General features: G+C 48.5%; 7 protein-coding genes and 1 pseudogene across 7 annotated transcripts; all 8 read right to left on the bottom strand.

Moving 5' to 3' along the window:
- Positions 1-229: 229 nt before the first annotated feature.
- LOC149975818 (histone H4) lies at positions 230-638 on the bottom strand. Its single transcript, XM_090204267.1, has one exon. It carries the CDS (start codon positions 603-605, stop codon positions 294-296), a length of 312 nt encoding a protein of 103 aa, XP_090060393.1. The 5' UTR covers positions 606-638; the 3' UTR covers positions 230-293.
- A 5017-nt stretch (positions 639-5655) lies between these two features.
- Positions 5656-6132, bottom strand: LOC149975817 (histone H3). Its single transcript, XM_090204266.1, has one exon. The coding sequence runs from the start codon at positions 6094-6096 to the stop codon at positions 5686-5688; it is 411 nt and encodes a 136-aa protein (XP_090060392.1). The 5' UTR covers positions 6097-6132; the 3' UTR covers positions 5656-5685.
- A 1317-nt stretch (positions 6133-7449) lies between these two features.
- LOC149975816 (histone H1) lies at positions 7450-8337 on the bottom strand. Its single transcript, XM_090205002.1, has one exon. The coding sequence runs from the start codon at positions 8231-8233 to the stop codon at positions 7610-7612; it is 624 nt and encodes a 207-aa protein (XP_090061128.1). The 5' UTR covers positions 8234-8337; the 3' UTR covers positions 7450-7609.
- Positions 8338-10421: 2084 nt separating this feature from the next.
- LOC149975815 (histone H4) lies at positions 10422-14714 on the bottom strand. Its single transcript, XM_090205005.1, has one exon. The coding sequence runs from the start codon at positions 10949-10951 to the stop codon at positions 10640-10642; it is 312 nt and encodes a 103-aa protein (XP_090061131.1). The 5' UTR covers positions 10952-14714; the 3' UTR covers positions 10422-10639.
- A 1287-nt stretch (positions 14715-16001) lies between these two features.
- Positions 16002-16474, bottom strand: LOC149975814 (histone H3). The gene has a single exon (XM_090205004.1). It carries the CDS (start codon positions 16440-16442, stop codon positions 16032-16034), a length of 411 nt encoding a protein of 136 aa, XP_090061130.1. The 5' UTR covers positions 16443-16474; the 3' UTR covers positions 16002-16031.
- Positions 16475-16922: 448 nt separating this feature from the next.
- On the bottom strand, positions 16923-17309 carry LOC149975813 (histone H2A-like; annotated as a pseudogene).
- Positions 17310-17788: 479 nt separating this feature from the next.
- LOC149975812 (histone H1) lies at positions 17789-18676 on the bottom strand. The gene has a single exon (XM_090205001.1). The coding sequence runs from the start codon at positions 18570-18572 to the stop codon at positions 17949-17951; it is 624 nt and encodes a 207-aa protein (XP_090061127.1). The 5' UTR covers positions 18573-18676; the 3' UTR covers positions 17789-17948.
- Positions 18677-20756: 2080 nt separating this feature from the next.
- Positions 20757-25049, bottom strand: LOC149975811 (histone H4). Its single transcript, XM_090205000.1, has one exon. The coding sequence runs from the start codon at positions 21284-21286 to the stop codon at positions 20975-20977; it is 312 nt and encodes a 103-aa protein (XP_090061126.1). The 5' UTR covers positions 21287-25049; the 3' UTR covers positions 20757-20974.
- Positions 25050-25663: the final 614 nt, after the last annotated feature.

Below are 25663 nucleotides of genomic sequence, written 5' to 3'. Positions count from 1 at the left end.
CAAGAGTGGCTCATGGTTTAATACGACTGTACGCAAAGCCTGCACTGAACATAGCCTCCTGTCACGAATACTCCCTCCCTGTCCACTCAAGAGTGGCTCATGGTTTAATACGACTGTACGCAAAGCCTGCACTGAACATAGCCTCCTGTCACGAATACTCCCTCCCTGTCCACTCAAGAGTGGCTCATGGTTTCCTACGATAATGGATTTGACCCTTTTGAAGCGGATGTGGGTGGCTCTTAAAAGAGCCTTTGGGTTCAAGTCGGGATGTTGACGTTCCGAGAAGAGTGCGTTTAACCGCCGAAACCGTACAGGGTGCGTCCCTGGCGTTTCAGAGCGTAGACCACGTCCATGGCCGTAACGGTCTTCCTCTTGGCGTGCTCGGTGTAGGTGACGGCGTCACGGATCACGTTCTCAAGGAACACCTTCAGGACACCGCGGGTCTCCTCGTAGATCAGCCCGGAGATACGCTTCACGCCGCCACGGCGAGCCAGACGGCGAATGGCGGGCTTGGTGATTCCCTGGATGTTATCGCGGAGAACCTTACGGTGACGCTTGGCGCCTCCTTTTCCGAGTCCCTTGCCGCCTTTACCTCTTCCAGACATCGTGTGTTCACTAGCTGAGTTCAAGTGAATTAATGACGTAATTTTCGGTGCTCGGTGCTCTTATTATCTGCGTTTGGTGGACCTGATTGAAGCCAGTGGCACAGAAAGCGCGCGCTTTTGCCTGGCCTCTGCTGCAAAGGGGAGGGCGTTCGTTCTAGGGAACTATGGAGGAAGAAGAAATCAAAGCTACTTGCATGCGCGGGAAACACACTCAAATACTGAGCTATGTTGAACACAAGGCCCAACTGTGATGTCCCACTCTTCACATTGATTGGTGTTGTTCTTGTTGTTGTTGTTGTTGTTGCGCCTGATTCAACTCTTTCAATCAGCTGTGCCTCTCCAGGGCTTCAACAAAAATGCCTACTCTACCCCTGCCTGGAGTTGGGAAACACTGAACTAGTAGGATTCAACCCACTGCAGTTGCCAGTCACACCTAATAGAGATAGGCGTTAAAAACCTCAAATAGTGTCACAAGTACAAAGGAGAAACGAAGTGGCACAAACGGGAAACAAATACACAAGGAATGCCACAAATCCTAAGGGGTCCGTAATGTCACCTCAGCAGTCATGTAGCTCTTGAAGGCCATGTAATAACGTCATTCTTCTTTTTCTTCCCTAGACATGATCCAGGTGGCCATGGGACGGGTGGTGATACCTCTGCAAGCTGAAATGCAGTAAAACATTCCTCAGACACCCACCCAACACACACACAATAAAGGGATCATTTTCCTATGCGTACAGAGGTGATAGGGATGTGCAAATATTGTATGGTACTTTTTTCAAAAAACAATAACATAGCCTTATATTACGGAAATAGTGGTATGAGGTGGATCCTTTATAGGCCAGAGAGCCTCAGATGTTGCATTGAATGATCTCAACAGGTCATTTCAAAGGGGACAAATGAGGCCCAAGGGCACATACTGGCGATTGACCAATCGGTGCAGTTGATTCACATCTCAGATGTGACTAGGTATCATCTTACAACTTATTGTTGCCACAATTGTCTCTTACATGTACTTAGTGGCTGCCGGCCCTCGGTTTAGTACATCGAGCAACAGAGGTTGCCTTTTAGGAGAACGACTGACAAGCGTTCAACTAGCTGGGATGCAACTAGTGTCATCAAAGCACTTTGTCATAGCAAGTTAGAAGAAATAGGTTAAGGTTACGAAAAGGCTTAGGCTTACCCCAAATGCCACGTCCGTTCGTAGCTGTACTCCGTGTAGGCACAACAAGTCATCACACAGAGAGCACACTTGAAGCACAACTGCACTGCCTGGAAGGCCGCAACGGACTGAATTGGAATCCCTCAAACAGCACGCTAACTACATTCCGCTTTATGATGTCACAGTCAGCCCCTCGGAACACTGGTCCTCAACAATCTCAAACACCTTGGATACCCAAGCCAAACATTCTCGAATCACTCACATTCACAAATCAACCAGGGAGAAGAAGGCTGCCAGGAATTGAATGCTGAAAAGCTAACCTCCTTCACAGAGCAACATCATAGGACTGGGAGTTTGTGTTCAACAGCTTACGTTCCCCTATTATCAAGGGCTTAGTTCCTCTATAGGCTGCAGTGCAGATACTTCACATGCAGAGTACAACAACAAATAACAGAGGGCCTGTTACCACACCCTATAGGCTAGGAGTTGAACTTGGACCACAATGACATTGGTAGTAATTAGCCTGCAGCATAAATGACAGCTCCCTAACGGGGACATAAAGTGGAAATGGAAGTGCGACACATAGAGGAAAAGTCCTAATCCTAATCAAATAGACACATTTATTTGTTTATTCTTTTTTTTATTTCACCTTTATTTAACCAGGTAGGCAAGTTGAGAACAAGTTCTCATTTACAATTGCGACCTGGCCAAGATAAAGCAAAGCACTTCGACACATACAACGACACAGACTTACACATGGAGTAAAACAAACATACAGTCAATAATACAGTATAAACAAGTCTATATACGATGTGAGCAAATGAGGTGAGATAAGGGAGGTAAAGGCAAAAAAAGGCCATGGTGGCAAAGTAAATACAATATAGCAAGTAAAACACCGGAATGGTACATTTGCAATGGAAGAAATGTGCAAAGTAGAAATAAAAATAATGGGGTGCAAAGGAGCAAAATAAATAAATTCATTAAATACAGTAGGGAAAGAGGTAGTTGTTTGGCCTAAATTATAGGTGGGCTATGTACAGGTGCAGTAATCTGTGAGCTGCTCTGACAGTTGGTGCTTAAAGCTAGTGAGGGAGATAAGTGTTTCCAGTTTCAGAGATTTTTGTAGTTCGTTCCAGTCATTGGCAGCAGAGAACTGGAAGGAGAGGCGGCCAAAGAAAGAATTGGTTTTGGGGGTGACTAGAGAGATATACATACACCTGTTTAGCAGATGTCGGAAATGCTTGTGTTACTAGCTCCAACAGCACAGTCAAGTCTAACAAGTAATATCTAACCATGTTCCAACATTCCACACAATACACCCAAATGCAATTGGAATACATCAATATATGGACGAGCAATGTCAGACCGTCCGTAGACTAACATACCTTACAATACAATACTTTATATATCCACATGACATGAGCTATGCAAACCACCTCCACGTTAGGAATGTGCCCAGTGATATCTAACAAAAACACACACCTCCGTGGAACCCACATGGCAAGACAGGAAGGAAGACATGCAGGAGTGCTCATGAAGAAGACCGGAATCATCTCCAATCAAGTGAACAATGTCAAAGGAATAGGGCAAGTCATATAGATAGGGAGGCATTTCACCGCCACCCGCTGGACCACAAGTCATTTTGCCAACACTGGCTCATCATTCAAAGCCACATAGGGAGGGATCTTAACACCACCTGCTGGATCAGAAGTGCCACTCACAATGGCCACACAGACCATTTCTCCCTCAACCTGATGCAATTGTCACAACAAGTATGTGCTCAAAATCAAACATTAACTACAACAGATCATCAAATAGGCAAACACATGCTCATGTAGAGTACCTCAAATTATACAGTTACTTTGTCACCAAACCTAATCTGTCATTCATCTACAAATACATGCTCTTCTAAAGCCACAATGCAATGTTCACATGGTACATTTCATTTCTTACAATCTATGTCACTATTACTTCATTTGACTGCTCTTAAATCATATTCACTTAACCCTTTTCTTCACCTGCTGATTTTCTGCTGCTTTTGTCTCTTGCAGATTTGGACGTCATGTGAATCTATGTTTCTCAAGTATCAAAAGAGAGAAAATGAAAAACGGAATGCTACTTTTCTCTCTAGCCTAGTGCACTCTTTATCTGTAAGCTCCCCTACTGGTGTAGGTAGCTCCAAAAAAAGGTACAGATGCCATAGAACCTGATCTCGACGACCACATTTTACACCAATGCACCCCGACAATCGGTTGGTGGTCGGGAATCAAGTGGATGATTCTGGGACCAATTACAGGATAGGGGTGAGGGGTGTACTGAACTGTGCCTATAGCATGTCAAAAATCCCTCCAACGGGAAATAGGCCTTGGCAAATGGCCAGGGGCGCTGTCCTTTTCAGCACCACGGAGCTCCCCTATTACCTGTCTCATGAGTGAAGATGCAACAGCAGACAATTCCTGCTCTTTTGTCCTGCAATGACACACTTTAGCCGTGTCATTGCTGCATTTAACTGGCAGCCTGTATTTAGGGCCTTTACTTTGTCGTATCATTTGGTCAAGGGGTTTCGATTCGTCAGCAAATCTTCTTTGAAAAATGAACTAAATCCCACATCAGAAGTCGACTTCAAATCACGCCAAAGACACACGACTCTACTCAACCGGAGTCAATAGTATCAAATATTCTGCACTGTGAAGGTGTCATGTGCTGAGCCATTTAGTTCCTATGAAGCCTATTTACGAAGCCAATGCAGCAATCACCACGTACCTGCCTGCATTGGTGATTGCTATTCTGTAATTGGTCAACTACTAATAGGGCAATCATCCCGGCAGCTTCGTAACAGCTGTTTTGCAAGCCCTTGACGATTACATCTATTGATTCCTGCTGTCCTGATACCTTTTCTCTTAAGGGATCTCGGATCTAGTCTAAAGGCCTATCAATGGGTATGGCATTGGAATATTCAATCGCACACTGAATTCATCCCACTAAATACATTCCTTTCATTTCTCCATTTATTCCACCATATCGAAACAACTTACCTATGCACGCACACAAACAAGCACAGAAGGGCGACTTAATAATATCACGTCTAATTTGGTGGCCTACAACATTTCCTGTACCTTCAACCACAACGTTGGTAACAATTTTTTTCGACCACCTTTCACTTGCGCCGGACAGCGATATATCATTTTACTTTCAATAGCTTAGTCAGTCGCATGAATTATGGGGTGCACACAGCTAACGTTGTAATGATCGGATCAAAACATGGATTTTTGGGGCCATCGAGGAATGTCACATGGCCCAGAAATCATTGAATGGCCATTTTCACAAAGGAATAGACAGACTCATTCCAAGAGCAATTGGAATCGAAAAAACACAACGTGCCCCACTTGGGGACCCGAGGACCGAGTTTGGGAAACGCTGGCCTGAAGATCAAATACCAATAGGGAGCCACTATGACGTGCTCACACGCTGACAGTACCCGCGTTTAACCACTAGATGGCCTCCGTGCTCCACGGTAAACTTTTCCCCTCTCATCAGCGGCACTGCAACATGGGACTTTCAAAGTCAGTTGTTCTTAGCTACATAGTGACCATTTTTGACACTTTTTGCCCTATATCATTACTATCACTCATTACTGCTAGTGTATTTTTCCCCTCTTCTACTCTAGGCATACATCTAATCACATATAGAGAGCGTTATTGAAACGACTCAAGTCAGTTAAGAACCAACTCTTATTTACAATCACGGCCGGTGGTGATACAGCCTGGAATCGAACCACGGTCTGTAGTGACTCGAGAACAGGGAACATACACGGTGGGAAAGGGGCGTGTACAAATGGAACAATTGTGCCTTTTTGACTGAAATATGGAGGTGGCTCTTAAAAGAGCCTTTGGGGGATTTTGGAGATCAGGTCATCGTTTATGCGCGCTCTCCGCGAATACGACGGGCCAGCTGGATGTCCTTGGGCATGATGGTCACCCTCTTGGCGTGGATGGCGCACAGGTTGGTGTCCTCGAACAGGCCGACCAGGTAAGCCTCGCTTGCCTCCTGCAGGGCCATCACTGCGGAACTCTGGAAGCGCAGGTCGGTCTTAAAGTCCTGGGCAATTTCTCGCACCAGGCGCTGGAAAGGCAGTTTGCGGATCAGCAGCTCAGTGGACTTCTGGTAACGACGGATCTCTCTAAGAGCCACGGTGCCGGGCCTGTAACGGTGAGGCTTCTTCACGCCGCCGGTGGCCGGGGCGCTCTTGCGCGCAGCCTTGGTGGCGAGCTGCTTCCTGGGTGCTTTGCCACCGGTGGATTTGCGAGCGGTTTGCTTGGTTCTGGCCATGGCGCTAGCTAGCTTCCTTCTTTCACAGTCGGAGTATAGCCTCAAAATGCCTATGTGAAGTTTATAAAGCCGGCAGCGGCGTCTGCTCATTGGTCACCATCTCCGCACCGCCCTGATTGGCCCGTTGCGGAGGCCTCCTCCGCCGCCCATTGGACGGGAGGCTCGGCCTCTCCGTGCCGCCCCAAAATGCAACCCCCACCCTCGCCGAGGCGCGCTTGGGTCTTTTGTTAGGGCCGCGAGCAACGTTACACTTTACGCGCAATAATGCTCTCATTCTAGCCTACTAGTTGTTATCCTTCATTTAGGCCTCATGTGGGCACTTGATACGGTGCCGTGTATATGTGTGTGTGTATCTAACAAACACGCCAAATAGTTGGCCAGGCATAGAAAGGACACTTTGCGCTTTTGTTGAGCTAGGTGGTTGGCTCTTAAAAGAGCCTTTGGGGGTTGAGTAGTCAAGTTGCAGCCGCACCAGCGATTTTACTTGGCTTTGACGGCCTTCTCAGTCTTCTTGGGGAGCAGCACTGCCTGGATGTTGGGCAGAACACCACCCTGAGCGATGGTCACGCCGCCAAGCAGTTTGTTCAGCTCCTCGTCGTTACGGACTGCCAGCTGCAGGTGACGGGGGATGATACGAGTCTTCTTGTTGTCACGGGCAGCGTTTCCGGCCAACTCCAGGATCTCAGCAGTCAGGTACTCGAGCACTGCGGCCAGGTACACTGGTGCGCCAGCGCCCACACGCTCGGCGTAGTTGCCTTTACGCAGCAGCCTGTGCACACGGCCCACGGGGAACTGGAGCCCGGCACGGGATGAACGTGTCTTTGCCTTCGCCCTGGCCTTGCCTCCGGTTTTGCCTCTTCCGCTCATATTGGTAGCTTCAGTATGTCACAGAAAGTCTGAATGAGCCGCTGGCCACCTCGAGAGCCTTACTTATACCTCGCCACAAAAGCCATCGATTGGCCACCGGACCGGTGTGGCCTTATCCAATTGGAGTGAGGGAGGGACAGACAGACAGACAGACAGGCAGTCAGCCCTAAGCCCGCCCCCACCCACCCGCAGGCAGGCAGGCAGCAGAGTGACGAGGGCTAGGCTACTCTGTTTCCCTCCGACTTTTGTGACTTTTTCACGTTGGCGGGAGCGCCAAAGTGACTACTCAAATCACTGAAACATGTATCAATCAATTCGAGAGTGGCTCATAATACCAATGGCTGCTGTCCAACCCACTATAGTATGTATGCTTCTTATTATCAGGATCAATGTGACATGCCAATTCTAACACATCACAACAATGTTGACTGGTGAGGGTGCTGCACTCTTGAGTGACAAATGTAAAGCCATTTAGCCACTCGAAAATGTGGTGCGTAAAAGTCATTCATTTCATTTCTTTTGCACCACGGGTAGGTAGGTGGAATGGAATGACATGCGCTTTTATGGAAAGAGGTGGGTGGCTCTTAAAAGAGCCTTTTGTGGTAACAACATGTGTCGAGTAGAAAGAACACTGTTTGTAATAGGTTTACTTCTTCTTGGGGGCTGCCTTCTTGGCCTTGGCCGCCTTGGGCTTGGCGGCTTTGGGCTTCGCTGCCTTGGTAGCCTTCTTGGGGCTCTTGGCCGCTTTCTTGGCCGCTGCGGCGGGCTTCTTCACCTTCTTTGGGCTCTTGGCGGCCTTTTTGGGTGTAGCGGGCTTCTTGGCCTTCTTGGGGGACTTCTTTGCGGCCACGGCCTTCTTGGCTGCTACCTTCTTGGGCTTCTTGGCGGCGGCGGGCTTCTTGGCGGCCACCTTCTTAGCTTTGGGGGCTGCGGCTTTCTTGGCGGGCTTCTTTGCCTCGACGGCCTTCTTGTTGAGCTTGAAGGAGCCGGAAGCACCGGTGCCCTTGGTCTGGACCAGGGTGCCCTTGGTGACGAGGCTCTTGACGGCGATCTTGACACGGGAGTTGTTCTTCTCCACGTCGTAGCCGCCTGCCGCCAGAGACTTCTTGAGCGCGGCCAGGGACACGCCGCTCCTCTCCTTGGAGGCGGACACCGCCTTGACGATGAGCTCGCCTACGCTGGGTCCCGCTTTCTTGGGCTTGGCTGCTGCCTTCTTCTTGGGTGCCTTGGCCGGCGCGGCGGCGGCGGGTGCTGGTGCGACTTCTGCCATGTCTGTCGTTCGGTCCGGTAAACACACACACTTACAACACTACGGTAGTCTGTGAGGAGGAGTACTTTGCTGTAGACGCTGCTCTGCGCTATTGAAGCTCCACACCGTGCAGGGGGCTGGCCTTAAACGCGACATGAGAACCATGTAGACTCAAGCCACCCAGCTCGGCTTCTCCGGGCTGGCCAAATGCTCTTTCACTTGTGTTTTCTGGTCGCCAATATCGGGCCAAAAGTCACCGACGGAGCCGTGTTTTTGGCCCAAAAGCGAACGGCCCAGCGAGCAGACTTGTGTCCGTTCAGAATAAAGTCATGTGGGCTGCAGAAGCCCCGTGCATTTTGCTGCGACTCGCTCAAAACCTCACCGTTCGACTGTCGGGTGGAGCGGTGCGCACTGCTTTTCCTGTGCTATTTGTCTCCTAAATGGCCTAAAAGTGCATCCGATTGCGAGCACCATTGATTGTGGAGTGAGCCGAGATGTCTGGCAAGGGAATCAAATGGTTTGGCGTCCCCTGATGTGCTCCTTGGTGTTTTAAAGGAGAGCTCTTTTGGGGACCTTAAAACACATGCACTTGTGAGGCCTGGCTGAGACTAGTTTCACGTTGTATTCGTCATGTGTCCAGGAGGCAAACGAAATAATACACTGTCCAACGACATGCTTACTTGCACTGTGTGTGTGTGTGTGTGTGTGATGTTTTATTAGTATGAGTTTATTAGTTGGATTTGGAGCCTGTGTGTTTTCTTGTGCTAGGTAGTCTCTCTCTCTGTCTGTGTGTCTCTTTCAAAAGCGTGTCAGAGAGAGAGAGAGAGAGATAGGCTTGTGGCCTTCTCGCAGTCCTTCCTCGCTTGACTCCGCAGCGTGACTCACTCGTGCCGGTCTTTGTGTCTGTGGGTCTTGGTGTCTGGCTGTGCGGCCGGCGCTATGGAGGCTGGCGCCCCATGTGCTTGTCCGCCCTGATATAGGCCTAGAGAGAGAGAGATTTGGAGCCTCTTCTTCTCTCTCCTCCTCCCTCTTGTACAGGTGTGTGTAAGGGATGTGAAACGGCTAGTTTCAATCGGTGACGTCACTTGCTCTGAGACTGTTGTTGATGATGTGTGCAGAGGGTCCCTGGTTCGGCCTAAAGTTATACTGTTACACAGGCTCCAGTCATCGGAGCACGAGTGGAATCCCACTCACTGTGTTATACTACCATGCACACATTCCTACCCTGTTCATGTCAGCATCATTTATTCCCTCTCCCCCCTTTTTGACATGTCCTCCACACACACACACACATATGGATTTGCTTTTTTCACTGACAGGTTGGGTGGCTCTTAAAAGAGCCTTTGGGTTACTACAGCACTCCAAATGGGCTGTTTACTTGGAGCTGGTGTACTTGGTCACGGCCTTGGTGCCCTCGGACACTGCGTGCTTGGCCAGCTCTCCGGGGAGCAGCAGGCGCACTGCGGTCTGGATCTCCCTGGAGGTGATGGTGGAACGCTTGTTGTAGTGGGCCAGGCGAGACGACTCTCCGGCGATACGCTCGAAGATGTCGTTCACGAACGAGTTCATGATTCCCATGGCCTTGGAGGAGATGCCGGTATCGGGGTGGACCTGCTTCAGGACTTTGTACACGTAAATGGCGTAGCTCTCCTTCCTCGACTTTCGGCGTTTCTTGCCGCCTTTCCCTGCGGTCTTGGTGACGGCTTTCTTGGAGCCCTTCTTGGGCGCGGACTTTGCTGGCTCGGGCATGATGCTGATGTCTCGCTGCTTCTCACAAACGAATGAGGGGGTGGAGAGCCCTTTCCCTCTTATGAAGACGAAGCTAAGCTAATTCGCCGGCCGTGGACACACCCCTGCTTTCTCATAGGCGCCCCTGCCATTTGCCCAGTGGAGCTGAGCGCGCATAAGAGCCTTCCACTCAGAGGCTTGCTTCCCTAACAAAGACCATAGCCTATGCTCTGTCACTGGTGGGGAATGGTGTGTTTCCAAAAAAGTCCTACAATGGCTAGAAATAAGGCCCCCCTTTTTGGTACTTGGTGGGGATTTCCCAGCCGTGGTGCCTCAGTAATACGACTGTACGCAAAGCCTGCACTGAACATAGCCTCCTGTCACGAATACTCCCTCCCTGTCCACTCAAGAGTGGCTCATGGTTTAATACGACTGTACGCAAAGCCTGCACTGAACATAGCCTCCTGTCACGAATACTCCCTCCCTGTCCACTCAAGAGTGGCTCATGGTTTAATACGACTGTACGCAAAGCCTGCACTGAACATAGCCTCCTGTCACGAATACTCCCTCCCTGTCCACTCAAGAGTGGCTCATGGTTTCCTACGATAATGGATTTGACCCTTTTGAAGCGGATGTGGGTGGCTCTTAAAAGAGCCTTTGGGTTCAAGTCGGGATGTTGACGTTCCGAGAAGAGTGCGTTTAACCGCCGAAACCGTACAGGGTGCGTCCCTGGCGTTTCAGAGCGTAGACCACGTCCATGGCCGTAACGGTCTTCCTCTTGGCGTGCTCGGTGTAGGTGACGGCGTCACGGATCACGTTCTCAAGGAACACCTTCAGGACACCGCGGGTCTCCTCGTAGATCAGCCCGGAGATACGCTTCACGCCGCCACGGCGAGCCAGACGGCGAATGGCGGGCTTGGTGATTCCCTGGATGTTATCGCGGAGAACCTTACGGTGACGCTTGGCGCCTCCTTTTCCGAGTCCCTTGCCGCCTTTACCTCTTCCAGACATCGTGTGTTCACTAGCTGAGTTCAAGTGAATTAATGACGTAATTTTCGGTGCTCGGTGCTCTTATTATCTGCGTTTGGTGGACCTGATTGAAGCCAGTGGCACAGAAAGCGCGCGCTTTTGCCTGGCCTCTGCTGCAAAGGGGAGGGCGTTCGTTCTAGGGAACTATGGAGGAAGAAGAAATCAAAGCTACTTGCATGCGCGGGAAACACACTCAAATACTGAGCTATGTTGAACACAAGGCCCAACTGTGATGTCCCACTCTTCACATTGATTGGTGTTGTTCTTGTTGTTGTTGTTGTTGTTGCGCCTGATTCAACTCTTTCAATCAGCTGTGCCTCTCCAGGGCTTCAACAAAAATGCCTACTCTACCCCTGCCTGGAGTTGGGAAACACTGAACTAGTAGGATTCAACCCACTGCAGTTGCCAGTCACACCTAATAGAGATAGGCGTTAAAAACCTCAAATAGTGTCACAAGTACAAAGGAGAAACGAAGTGGCACAAACGGGAAACAAATACACAAGGAATGCCACAAATCCTAAGGGGTCCGTAATGTCACCTCAGCAGTCATGTAGCTCTTGAAGGCCATGTAATAACGTCATTCTTCTTTTTCTTCCCTAGACATGATCCAGGTGGCCATGGGACGGGTGGTGATACCTCTGCAAGCTGAAATGCAGTAAAACATTCCTCAGACACCCACCCAACACACACACAATAAAGGGATCATTTTCCTATGCGTACAGAGGTGATAGGGATGTGCAAATATTGTATGGTACTTTTTTCAAAAAACAATAACATAGCCTTATATTACGGAAATAGTGGTATGAGGTGGATCCTTTATAGGCCAGAGAGCCTCAGATGTTGCATTGAATGATCTCAACAGGTCATTTCAAAGGGGACAAATGAGGCCCAAGGGCACATACTGGCGATTGACCAATCGGTGCAGTTGATTCACATCTCAGATGTGACTAGGTATCATCTTACAACTTATTGTTGCCACAATTGTCTCTTACATGTACTTAGTGGCTGCCGGCCCTCGGTTTAGTACATCGAGCAACAGAGGTTGCCTTTTAGGAGAACGACTGACAAGCGTTCAACTAGCTGGGATGCAACTAGTGTCATCAAAGCACTTTGTCATAGCAAGTTAGAAGAAATAGGTTAAGGTTACGAAAAGGCTTAGGCTTACCCCAAATGCCACGTCCGTTCGTAGCTGTACTCCGTGTAGGCACAACAAGTCATCACACAGAGAGCACACTTGAAGCACAACTGCACTGCCTGGAAGGCCGCAACGGACTGAATTGGAATCCCTCAAACAGCACGCTAACTACATTCCGCTTTATGATGTCACAGTCAGCCCCTCGGAACACTGGTCCTCAACAATCTCAAACACCTTGGATACCCAAGCCAAACATTCTCGAATCACTCACATTCACAAATCAACCAGGGAGAAGAAGGCTGCCAGGAATTGAATGCTGAAAAGCTAACCTCCTTCACAGAGCAACATCATAGGACTGGGAGTTTGTGTTCAACAGCTTACGTTCCCCTATTATCAAGGGCTTAGTTCCTCTATAGGCTGCAGTGCAGATACTTCACATGCAGAGTACAACAACAAATAACAGAGGGCCTGTTACCACACCCTATAGGCTAGGAGTTGAACTTGGACCACAATGACATTGGTAGTAATTAGCCTGCAGCATAAATGACAGCTCCCTAACGGGGACATAAAGTGGAAATGGAAGTGCGACACATAGAGGAAAAGTCCTAATCCTAATCAAATAGACACATTTATTTGTTTATTCTTTTTTTTATTTCACCTTTATTTAACCAGGTAGGCAAGTTGAGAACAAGTTCTCATTTACAATTGCGACCTGGCCAAGATAAAGCAAAGCACTTCGACACATACAACGACACAGACTTACACATGGAGTAAAACAAACATACAGTCAATAATACAGTATAAACAAGTCTATATACGATGTGAGCAAATGAGGTGAGATAAGGGAGGTAAAGGCAAAAAAAGGCCATGGTGGCAAAGTAAATACAATATAGCAAGTAAAACACCGGAATGGTACATTTGCAATGGAAGAAATGTGCAAAGTAGAAATAAAAATAATGGGGTGCAAAGGAGCAAAATAAATAAATTCATTAAATACAGTAGGGAAAGAGGTAGTTGTTTGGCCTAAATTATAGGTGGGCTATGTACAGGTGCAGTAATCTGTGAGCTGCTCTGACAGTTGGTGCTTAAAGCTAGTGAGGGAGATAAGTGTTTCCAGTTTCAGAGATTTTTGTAGTTCGTTCCAGTCATTGGCAGCAGAGAACTGGAAGGAGAGGCGGCCAAAGAAAGAATTGGTTTTGGGGGTGACTAGAGAGATATACATACACCTGTTTAGCAGATGTCGGAAATGCTTGTGTTACTAGCTCCAACAGCACAGTCAAGTCTAACAAGTAATATCTAACCATGTTCCAACATTCCACACAATACACCCAAATGCAATTGGAATACATCAATATATGGACGAGCAATGTCAGACCGTCCGTAGACTAACATACCTTACAATACAATACTTTATATATCCACATGACATGAGCTATGCAAACCACCTCCACGTTAGGAATGTGCCCAGTGATATCTAACAAAAACACACACCTCCGTGGAACCCACATGGCAAGACAGGAAGGAAGACATGCAGGAGTGCTCATGAAGAAGACCGGAATCATCTCCAATCAAGTGAACAATGTCAAAGGAATAGGGCAAGTCATATAGATAGGGAGGCATTTCACCGCCACCCGCTGGACCACAAGTCATTTTGCCAACACTGGCTCATCATTCAAAGCCACATAGGGAGGGATCTTAACACCACCTGCTGGATCAGAAGTGCCACTCACAATGGCCACACAGACCATTTCTCCCTCAACCTGATGCAATTGTCACAACAAGTATGTGCTCAAAATCAAACATTAACTACAACAGATCATCAAATAGGCAAACACATGCTCATGTAGAGTACCTCAAATTATACAGTTACTTTGTCACCAAACCTAATCTGTCATTCATCTACAAATACATGCTCTTCTAAAGCCACAATGCAATGTTCACATGGTACATTTCATTTCTTACAATCTATGTCACTATTACTTCATTTGACTGCTCTTAAATCATATTCACTTAACCCTTTTCTTCACCTGCTGATTTTCTGCTGCTTTTGTCTCTTGCAGATTTGGACGTCATGTGAATCTATGTTTCTCAAGTATCAAAAGAGAGAAAATGAAAAACGGAATGCTACTTTTCTCTCTAGCCTAGTGCACTCTTTATCTGTAAGCTCCCCTACTGGTGTAGGTAGCTCCAAAAAAAGGTACAGATGCCATAGAACCTGATCTCGACGACCACATTTTACACCAATGCACCCCGACAATCGGTTGGTGGTCGGGAATCAAGTGGATGATTCTGGGACCAATTACAGGATAGGGGTGAGGGGTGTACTGAACTGTGCCTATAGCATGTCAAAAATCCCTCCAACGGGAAATAGGCCTTGGCAAATGGCCAGGGGCGCTGTCCTTTTCAGCACCACGGAGCTCCCCTATTACCTGTCTCATGAGTGAAGATGCAACAGCAGACAATTCCTGCTCTTTTGTCCTGCAATGACACACTTTAGCCGTGTCATTGCTGCATTTAACTGGCAGCCTGTATTTAGGGCCTTTACTTTGTCGTATCATTTGGTCAAGGGGTTTCGATTCGTCAGCAAATCTTCTTTGAAAAATGAACTAAATCCCACATCAGAAGTCGACTTCAAATCACGCCAAAGACACACGACTCTACTCAACCGGAGTCAATAGTATCAAATATTCTGCACTGTGAAGGTGTCATGTGCTGAGCCATTTAGTTCCTATGAAGCCTATTTACGAAGCCAATGCAGCAATCACCACGTACCTGCCTGCATTGGTGATTGCTATTCTGTAATTGGTCAACTACTAATAGGGCAATCATCCCGGCAGCTTCGTAACAGCTGTTTTGCAAGCCCTTGACGATTACATCTATTGATTCCTGCTGTCCTGATACCTTTTCTCTTAAGGGATCTCGGATCTAGTCTAAAGGCCTATCAATGGGTATGGCATTGGAATATTCAATCGCACACTGAATTCATCCCACTAAATACATTCCTTTCATTTCTCCATTTATTCCACCATATCGAAACAACTTACCTATGCACGCACACAAACAAGCACAGAAGGGCGACTTAATAATATCACGTCTAATTTGGTGGCCTACAACATTTCCTGTACCTTCAACCACAACGTTGGTAACAATTTTTTTCGACCACCTTTCACTTGCGCCGGACAGCGATATATCATTTTACTTTCAATAGCTTAGTCAGTCGCATGAATTATGGGGTGCACACAGCTAACGTTGTAATGATCGGATCAAAACATGGATTTTTGGGGCCATCGAGGAATGTCACATGGCCCAGAAATCATTGAATGGCCATTTTCACAAAGGAATAGACAGACTCATTCCAAGAGCAATTGGAATCGAAAAAACACAACGTGCCCCACTTGGGGACCCGAGGACCGAGTTTGGGAAACGCTGGCCTGAAGATCAAATACCAATAGGGAGCCACTATGACGTGCTCACACGCTGACAGTACCCGCGTTTAACCACTAGATGGCCTCCGTGCTCCACGGTAAACTTTTCCCCTCTCATCAGCGGCACTGCAACATGGGACTTTCAAAGTCAGTTGTTCTTAGCTACATAGTGACCATTTTTGACACTTTTTGCCCTATATCATTACTATCACTCATTACTGCTAGTGTATTTTTCCCCTCTTCTACTCTAGGCATACATCTAATCACATATAGAGAGCGTTATTGAAACGACTCAAGTCAGTTAAGAACCAACTCTTATTTACAATCACGGCCGGTGGTGATACAGCCTGGAATCGAACCACGGTCTGTAGTGACTCGAGAACAGGGAACATACACGGTGGGAAAGGGGCGTGTACAAATGGAACAATTGTGCCTTTTTGACTGAAATATGGAGGTGGCTCTTAAAAGAGCCTTTGGGGGATTTTGGAGATCAGGTCATCGTTTATGCGCGCTCTCCGCGAATACGACGGGCCAGCTGGATGTCCTTGGGCATGATGGTCACCCTCTTGGCGTGGATGGCGCACAGGTTGGTGTCCTCGAACAGGCCGACCAGGTAAGCCTCGCTTGCCTCCTGCAGGGCCATCACTGCGGAACTCTGGAAGCGCAGGTCGGTCTTAAAGTCCTGGGCAATTTCTCGCACCAGGCGCTGGAAAGGCAGTTTGCGGATCAGCAGCTCAGTGGACTTCTGGTAACGACGGATCTCTCTAAGAGCCACGGTGCCGGGCCTGTAACGGTGAGGCTTCTTCACGCCGCCGGTGGCCGGGGCGCTCTTGCGCGCAGCCTTGGTGGCGAGCTGCTTCCTGGGTGCTTTGCCACCGGTGGATTTGCGAGCGGTTTGCTTGGTTCTGGCCATGGCGCTAGCTAGCTTCCTTCTTTCACAGTCGGAGTATAGCCTCAAAATGCCTATGTGAAGTTTATAAAGCCGGCAGCGGCGTCTGCTCATTGGTCACCATCTCCGCACCGCCCTGATTGGCCCGTTGCGGAGGCCTCCTCCGCCGCCCATTGGACGGGAGGCTCGGCCTCTCCGTGCCGCCCCAAAATGCAACCCCCACCCTCGCCGAGGCGCGCTTGGGTCTTTTGTTAGGGCCGCGAGCAACGTTACACTTTACGCGCAATAATGCTCTCATTCTAGCCTACTAGTTGTTATCCTTCATTTAGGCCTCATGTGGGCACTTGATACGGTGCCGTGTATATGTGTGTGTGTATCTAACAAACACGCCAAATAGTTGGCCAGGCATAGAAAGGACACGTTGCGCTTTTGTTGAGCTAGGTGGTTGGCTCTTAAAAGAGCCTTTGGGGGTTGAGTAGTCAAGTTGCAGCCGCACCAGCGATTTTACTTGGCTTTGACGGCCTTCTCAGTCTTCTTGGGGAGCAGCACTGCCTGGATGTTGGGCAGAACACCACCCTGAGCGATGGTCACGCCGCCAAGCAGTTTGTTCAGCTCCTCGTCGTTACGGACTGCCAGCTGCAGGTGACGGGGGATGATACGAGTCTTCTTGTTGTCACGGGCAGCGGGCACGGGTCACGGGATCTCAGCAGTCAGGTACTCGAGCACTGCGGCCAGGTACACTGGTGCGCCAGCGCCCACACGCTCGGCGTAGTTGCCTTTACGCAGCAGCCTGTGCACACGGCCCACGGGGAACTGGAGCCCGGCACGGGATGAACGTGTCTTTGCCTTCGCCCTGGCCTTGCCTCCGGTTTTGCCTCTTCCGCTCATATTGGTAGCTTCAGTATGTCACAGAAAGTCTGAATGAGCCGCTGGCCACCTCGAGAGCCTTACTTATACCTCGCCACAAAAGCCATCGATTGGCCACCGGACCGGTGTGGCCTTATCCAATTGGAGTGAGGGAGGGACAGACAGACAGACAGGCAGTCAGCCCTAAGCCCGCCCCCACCCACCCGCAGGCAGGCAGGCAGCAGAGTGACGAGGGCTAGGCTACTCTGTTTCCCTCCGACTTTTGTGACTTTTTCACGTTGGCGGGAGCGCCAAAGTGACTACTCAAATCACTGAAACATGTATCAATCAATTCGAGAGTGGCTCATAATACCAATGGCTGCTGTCCAACCCACTATAGTATGTATGCTTCTTATTATCAGGATCAATGTGACATGCCAATTCTAACACATCACAACAATGTTGACTGGTGAGGGTGCTGCACTCTTGAGTGACAAATGTAAAGCCATTTAGCCACTCGAAAATGTGGTGCGTAAAAGTCATTCATTTCATTTCTTTTGCACCACGGGTAGGTAGGTGGAATGGAATGACATGCGCTTTTATGGAAAGAGGTGGGTGGCTCTTAAAAGAGCCTTTTGTGGTAACAACATGTGTCGAGTAGAAAGAACACTGTTTGTAATAGGTTTACTTCTTCTTGGGGGCTGCCTTCTTGGCCTTGGCCGCCTTGGGCTTGGCGGCTTTGGGCTTCGCTGCCTTGGTAGCCTTCTTGGGGCTCTTGGCCGCTTTCTTGGCCGCTGCGGCGGGCTTCTTCACCTTCTTTGGGCTCTTGGCGGCCTTTTTGGGTGTAGCGGGCTTCTTGGCCTTCTTGGGGGACTTCTTTGCGGCCACGGCCTTCTTGGCTGCTACCTTCTTGGGCTTCTTGGCGGCGGCGGGCTTCTTGGCGGCCACCTTCTTAGCTTTGGGGGCTGCGGCTTTCTTGGCGGGCTTCTTTGCCTCGACGGCCTTCTTGTTGAGCTTGAAGGAGCCGGAAGCACCGGTGCCCTTGGTCTGGACCAGGGTGCCCTTGGTGACGAGGCTCTTGACGGCGATCTTGACACGGGAGTTGTTCTTCTCCACGTCGTAGCCGCCTGCCGCCAGAGACTTCTTGAGCGCGGCCAGGGACACGCCGCTCCTCTCCTTGGAGGCGGACACCGCCTTGACGATGAGCTCGCCTACGCTGGGTCCCGCTTTCTTGGGCTTGGCTGCTGCCTTCTTCTTGGGTGCCTTGGCCGGCGCGGCGGCGGCGGGTGCTGGTGCGACTTCTGCCATGTCTGTCGTTCGGTCCGGTAAACACACACACTTACAACACTACGGTAGTCTGTGAGGAGGAGTACTTTGCTGTAGACGCTGCTCTGCGCTATTGAAGCTCCACACCGTGCAGGGGGCTGGCCTTAAACGCGACATGAGAACCATGTAGACTCAAGCCACCCAGCTCGGCTTCTCCGGGCTGGCCAAATGCTCTTTCACTTGTGTTTTCTGGTCGCCAATATCGGGCCAAAAGTCACCGACGGAGCCGTGTTTTTGGCCCAAAAGCGAACGGCCCAGCGAGCAGACTTGTGTCCGTTCAGAATAAAGTCATGTGGGCTGCAGAAGCCCCGTGCATTTTGCTGCGACTCGCTCAAAACCTCACCGTTCGACTGTCGGGTGGAGCGGTGCGCACTGCTTTTCCTGTGCTATTTGTCTCCTAAATGGCCTAAAAGTGCATCCGATTGCGAGCACCATTGATTGTGGAGTGAGCCGAGATGTCTGGCAAGGGAATCAAATGGTTTGGCGTCCCCTGATGTGCTCCTTGGTGTTTTAAAGGAGAGCTCTTTTGGGGACCTTAAAACACATGCACTTGTGAGGCCTGGCTGAGACTAGTTTCACGTTGTATTCGTCATGTGTCCAGGAGGCAAACGAAATAATACACTGTCCAACGACATGCTTACTTGCACTGTGTGTGTGTGTGTGTGTGATGTTTTATTAGTATGAGTTTATTAGTTGGATTTGGAGCCTGTGTGTTTTCTTGTGCTAGGTAGTCTCTCTCTCTGTCTGTGTGTCTCTTTCAAAAGCGTGTCAGAGAGAGAGAGAGAGAGATAGGCTTGTGGCCTTCTCGCAGTCCTTCCTCGCTTGACTCCGCAGCGTGACTCACTCGTGCCGGTCTTTGTGTCTGTGGGTCTTGGTGTCTGGCTGTGCGGCCGGCGCTATGGAGGCTGGCGCCCCATGTGCTTGTCCGCCCTGATATAGGCCTAGAGAGAGAGAGATTTGGAGCCTCTTCTTCTCTCTCCTCCTCCCTCTTGTACAGGTGTGTGTAAGGGATGTGAAACGGCTAGTTTCAATCGGTGACGTCACTTGCTCTGAGACTGTTGTTGATGATGTGTGCAGAGGGTCCCTGGTTCGGCCTAAAGTTATACTGTTACACAGGCTCCAGTCATCGGAGCACGAGTGGAATCCCACTCACTGTGTTATACTACCATGCACACATTCCTACCCTGTTCATGTCAGCATCATTTATTCCCTCTCCCCCCTTTTTGACATGTCCTCCACACACACACACATATGGATTTGCTTTTTTCACTGACAGGTTGGGTGGCTCTTAAAAGAGCCTTTGGGTTACTACAGCACTCCAAATGGGCTGTTTACTTGGAGCTGGTGTACTTGGTCACGGCCTTGGTGCCCTCGGACACTGCGTGCTTGGCCAGCTCTCCGGGGAGCAGCAGGCGCACTGCGGTCTGGATCTCCCTGGAGGTGATGGTGGAACGCTTGTTGTAGTGGGCCAGGCGAGACGACTCTCCGGCGATACGCTCGAAGATGTCGTTCACGAACGAGTTCATGATTCCCATGGCCTTGGAGGAGATGCCGGTATCGGGGTGGACCTGCTTCAGGACTTTGTACACGTAAATGGCGTAGCTCTCCTTCCTCGACTTTCGGCGTTTCTTGCCGCCTTTCCCTGCGGTCTTGGTGACGGCTTTCTTGGAGCCCTTCTTGGGCGCGGACTTTGCTGGCTCGGGCATGATGCTGATGTCTCGCTGCTTCTCACAAACGAATGAGGGGGTGGAGAGCCCTTTCCCTCTTATGAAGACGAAGCTAAGCTAATTCGCCGGCCGTGGACACACCCCTGCTTTCTCATAGGCGCCCCTGCCATTTGCCCAGTGGAGCTGAGCGCGCATAAGAGCCTTCCACTCAGAGGCTTGCTTCCCTAACAAAGACCATAGCCTATGCTCTGTCACTGGTGGGGAATGGTGTGTTTCCAAAAAAGTCCTACAATGGCTAGAAATAAGGCCCCCCTTTTTGGTACTTGGTGGGGATTTCCCAGCCGTGGTGCCTCAGTAATACGACTGTACGCAAAGCCTGCACTGAACATAGCCTCCTGTCACGAATACTCCCTCCCTGTCCACTCAAGAGTGGCTCATGGTTTAATACGACTGTACGCAAAGCCTGCACTGAACATAGCCTCCTGTCACGAATACTCCCTCCCTGTCCACTCAAGAGTGGCTCATGGTTTAATACGACTGTACGCAAAGCCTGCACTGAACATAGCCTCCTGTCACGAATACTCCCTCCCTGTCCACTCAAGAGTGGCTCATGGTTTCCTACGATAATGGATTTGACCCTTTTGAAGCGGATGTGGGTGGCTCTTAAAAGAGCCTTTGGGTTCAAGTCGGGATGTTGACGTTCCGAGAAGAGTGCGTTTAACCGCCGAAACCGTACAGGGTGCGTCCCTGGCGTTTCAGAGCGTAGACCACGTCCATGGCCGTAACGGTCTTCCTCTTGGCGTGCTCGGTGTAGGTGACGGCGTCACGGATCACGTTCTCAAGGAACACCTTCAGGACACCGCGGGTCTCCTCGTAGATCAGCCCGGAGATACGCTTCACGCCGCCACGGCGAGCCAGACGGCGAATGGCGGGCTTGGTGATTCCCTGGATGTTATCGCGGAGAACCTTACGGTGACGCTTGGCGCCTCCTTTTCCGAGTCCCTTGCCGCCTTTACCTCTTCCAGACATCGTGTGTTCACTAGCTGAGTTCAAGTGAATTAATGACGTAATTTTCGGTGCTCGGTGCTCTTATTATCTGCGTTTGGTGGACCTGATTGAAGCCAGTGGCACAGAAAGCGCGCGCTTTTGCCTGGCCTCTGCTGCAAAGGGGAGGGCGTTCGTTCTAGGGAACTATGGAGGAAGAAGAAATCAAAGCTACTTGCATGCGCGGGAAACACACTCAAATACTGAGCTATGTTGAACACAAGGCCCAACTGTGATGTCCCACTCTTCACATTGATTGGTGTTGTTCTTGTTGTTGTTGTTGTTGTTGCGCCTGATTCAACTCTTTCAATCAGCTGTGCCTCTCCAGGGCTTCAACAAAAATGCCTACTCTACCCCTGCCTGGAGTTGGGAAACACTGAACTAGTAGGATTCAACCCACTGCAGTTGCCAGTCACACCTAATAGAGATAGGCGTTAAAAACCTCAAATAGTGTCACAAGTACAAAGGAGAAACGAAGTGGCACAAACGGGAAACAAATACACAAGGAATGCCACAAATCCTAAGGGGTCCGTAATGTCACCTCAGCAGTCATGTAGCTCTTGAAGGCCATGTAATAACGTCATTCTTCTTTTTCTTCCCTAGACATGATCCAGGTGGCCATGGGACGGGTGGTGATACCTCTGCAAGCTGAAATGCAGTAAAACATTCCTCAGACACCCACCCAACACACACACAATAAAGGGATCATTTTCCTATGCGTACAGAGGTGATAGGGATGTGCAAATATTGTATGGTACTTTTTTCAAAAAACAATAACATAGCCTTATATTACGGAAATAGTGGTATGAGGTGGATCCTTTATAGGCCAGAGAGCCTCAGATGTTGCATTGAATGATCTCAACAGGTCATTTCAAAGGGGACAAATGAGGCCCAAGGGCACATACTGGCGATTGACCAATCGGTGCAGTTGATTCACATCTCAGATGTGACTAGGTATCATCTTACAACTTATTGTTGCCACAATTGTCTCTTACATGTACTTAGTGGCTGCCGGCCCTCGGTTTAGTACATCGAGCAACAGAGGTTGCCTTTTAGGAGAACGACTGACAAGCGTTCAACTAGCTGGGATGCAACTAGTGTCATCAAAGCACTTTGTCATAGCAAGTTAGAAGAAATAGGTTAAGGTTACGAAAAGGCTTAGGCTTACCCCAAATGCCACGTCCGTTCGTAGCTGTACTCCGTGTAGGCACAACAAGTCATCACACAGAGAGCACACTTGAAGCACAACTGCACTGCCTGGAAGGCCGCAACGGACTGAATTGGAATCCCTCAAACAGCACGCTAACTACATTCCGCTTTATGATGTCACAGTCAGCCCCTCGGAACACTGGTCCTCAACAATCTCAAACACCTTGGATACCCAAGCCAAACATTCTCGAATCACTCACATTCACAAATCAACCAGGGAGAAGAAGGCTGCCAGGAATTGAATGCTGAAAAGCTAACCTCCTTCACAGAGCAACATCATAGGACTGGGAGTTTGTGTTCAACAGCTTACGTTCCCCTATTATCAAGGGCTTAGTTCCTCTATAGGCTGCAGTGCAGATACTTCACATGCAGAGTACAACAACAAATAACAGAGGGCCTGTTACCACACCCTATAGGCTAGGAGTTGAACTTGGACCACAATGACATTGGTAGTAATTAGCCTGCAGCATAAATGACAGCTCCCTAACGGGGACATAAAGTGGAAATGGAAGTGCGACACATAGAGGAAAAGTCCTAATCCTAATCAAATAGACACATTTATTTGTTTATTCTTTTTTTTATTTCACCTTTATTTAACCAGGTAGGCAAGTTGAGAACAAGTTCTCATTTACAATTGCGACCTGGCCAAGATAAAGCAAAGCACTTCGACACATACAACGACACAGACTTACACATGGAGTAAAACAAACATACAGTCAATAATACAGTATAAACAAGTCTATATACGATGTGAGCAAATGAGGTGAGATAAGGGAGGTAAAGGCAAAAAAAGGCCATGGTGGCAAAGTAAATACAATATAGCAAGTAAAACACCGGAATGGTACATTTGCAATGGAAGAAATGTGCAAAGTAGAAATAAAAATAATGGGGTGCAAAGGAGCAAAATAAATAAATTCATTAAATACAGTAGGGAAAGAGGTAGTTGTTTGGCCTAAATTATAGGTGGGCTATGTACAGGTGCAGTAATCTGTGAGCTGCTCTGACAGTTGGTGCTTAAAGCTAGTGAGGGAGATAAGTGTTTCCAGTTTCAGAGATTTTTGTAGTTCGTTCCAGTCATTGGCAGCAGAGAACTGGAAGGAGAGGCGGCCAAAGAAAGAATTGGTTTTGGGGGTGACTAGAGAGATATACATACACCTGTTTAGCAGATGTCGGAAATGCTTGTGTTACTAGCTCCAACAGCACAGTCAAGTCTAACAAGTAATATCTAACCATGTTCCAACATTCCACACAATACACCCAAATGCAATTGGAATACATCAATATATGGACGAGCAATGTCAGACCGTCCGTAGACTAACATACCTTACAATACAATACTTTATATATCCACATGACATGAGCTATGCAAACCACCTCCACGTTAGGAATGTGCCCAGTGATATCTAACAAAAACACACACCTCCGTGGAACCCACATGGCAAGACAGGAAGGAAGACATGCAGGAGTGCTCATGAAGAAGACCGGAATCATCTCCAATCAAGTGAACAATGTCAAAGGAATAGGGCAAGTCATATAGATAGGGAGGCATTTCACCGCCACCCGCTGGACCACAAGTCATTTTGCCAACACTGGCTCATCATTCAAAGCCACATAGGGAGGGATCTTAACACCACCTGCTGGATCAGAAGTGCCACTCACAATGGCCACACAGACCATTTCTCCCTCAACCTGATGCAATTGTCACAACAAGTATGTGCTCAAAATCAAACATTAACTACAACAGATCATCAAATAGGCAAACACATGCTCATGTAGAGTACCTCAAATTATACAGTTACTTTGTCACCAAACCTAATCTGTCATTCATCTACAAATACATGCTCTTCTAAAGCCACAATGCAATGTTCACATGGTACATTTCATTTCTTACAATCTATGTCACTATTACTTCATTTGACTGCTCTTAAATCATATTCACTTAACCCTTTTCTTCACCTGCTGATTTTCTGCTGCTTTTGTCTCTTGCAGATTTGGACGTCATGTGAATCTATGTTTCTCAAGTATCAAAAGAGAGAAAATGAAAAACGGAATGCTACTTTTCTCTCTAGCCTAGTGCACTCTTTATCTGTAAGCTCCCCTACTGGTGTAGGTAGCTCCAAAAAAAGGTACAGATGCCATAGAACCTGATCTCGACGACCACATTTTACACCAATGCACCCCGACAATCGGTTGGTGGTCGGGAATCAAGTGGATGATTCTGGGACCAATTACAGGATAGGGGTGAGGGGTGTACTGAACTGTGCCTATAGCATGTCAAAAATCCCTCCAACGGGAAATAGGCCTTGGCAAATGGCCAGGGGCGCTGTCCTTTTCAGCACCACGGAGCTCCCCTATTACCTGTCTCATGAGTGAAGATGCAACAGCAGACAATTCCTGCTCTTTTGTCCTGCAATGACACACTTTAGCCGTGTCATTGCTGCATTTAACTGGCAGCCTGTATTTAGGGCCTTTACTTTGTCGTATCATTTGGTCAAGGGGTTTCGATTCGTCAGCAAATCTTCTTTGAAAAATGAACTAAATCCCACATCAGAAGTCGACTTCAAATCACGCCAAAGACACACGACTCTACTCAACCGGAGTCAATAGTATCAAATATTCTGCACTGTGAAGGTGTCATGTGCTGAGCCATTTAGTTCCTATGAAGCCTATTTACGAAGCCAATGCAGCAATCACCACGTACCTGCCTGCATTGGTGATTGCTATTCTGTAATTGGTCAACTACTAATAGGGCAATCATCCCGGCAGCTTCGTAACAGCTGTTTTGCAAGCCCTTGACGATTACATCTATTGATTCCTGCTGTCCTGATACCTTTTCTCTTAAGGGATCTCGGATCTAGTCTAAAGGCCTATCAATGGGTATGGCATTGGAATATTCAATCGCACACTGAATTCATCCCACTAAATACATTCCTTTCATTTCTCCATTTATTCCACCATATCGAAACAACTTACCTATGCACGCACACAAACAAGCACAGAAGGGCGACTTAATAATATCACGTCTAATTTGGTGGCCTACAACATTTCCTGTACCTTCAACCACAACGTTGGTAACAATTTTTTTCGACCACCTTTCACTTGCGCCGGACAGAGATATATCATTTTACTTTCAATAGCTTAGTCAGTCGCATG

Source organism: Oncorhynchus mykiss, chromosome 17, assembly GCF_057628025.1.
Source record: "Oncorhynchus mykiss isolate SJ-2025 chromosome 17, ASM5762802v1, whole genome shotgun sequence".
Classification (NCBI taxonomy): domain Eukaryota; kingdom Metazoa; phylum Chordata; class Actinopteri; order Salmoniformes; family Salmonidae; genus Oncorhynchus; species Oncorhynchus mykiss.
The sequence above is the reverse complement of the archived record's forward strand: the minus strand, read 5'-3'. Positions and strand labels throughout refer to the sequence as shown.

Bases quoted from the DNA above. Each gene is read 5' to 3' on its own strand.
- LOC149975818 (XM_090204267.1), bottom strand. From the start codon at position 605: ATGTCTGGAAGAGGTAAAGGCGGCAAGGGACTCGGAAAAGGAGGCGCC.
- LOC149975817 (XM_090204266.1), bottom strand. From the start codon at position 6,096: ATGGCCAGAACCAAGCAAACCGCTCGCAAATCCACCGGTGGCAAAGCA.
- LOC149975816 (XM_090205002.1), bottom strand. From the start codon at position 8,233: ATGGCAGAAGTCGCACCAGCACCCGCCGCCGCCGCGCCGGCCAAGGCA.
- LOC149975815 (XM_090205005.1), bottom strand. From the start codon at position 10,951: ATGTCTGGAAGAGGTAAAGGCGGCAAGGGACTCGGAAAAGGAGGCGCC.
- LOC149975814 (XM_090205004.1), bottom strand. From the start codon at position 16,442: ATGGCCAGAACCAAGCAAACCGCTCGCAAATCCACCGGTGGCAAAGCA.
- LOC149975812 (XM_090205001.1), bottom strand. From the start codon at position 18,572: ATGGCAGAAGTCGCACCAGCACCCGCCGCCGCCGCGCCGGCCAAGGCA.
- LOC149975811 (XM_090205000.1), bottom strand. From the start codon at position 21,286: ATGTCTGGAAGAGGTAAAGGCGGCAAGGGACTCGGAAAAGGAGGCGCC.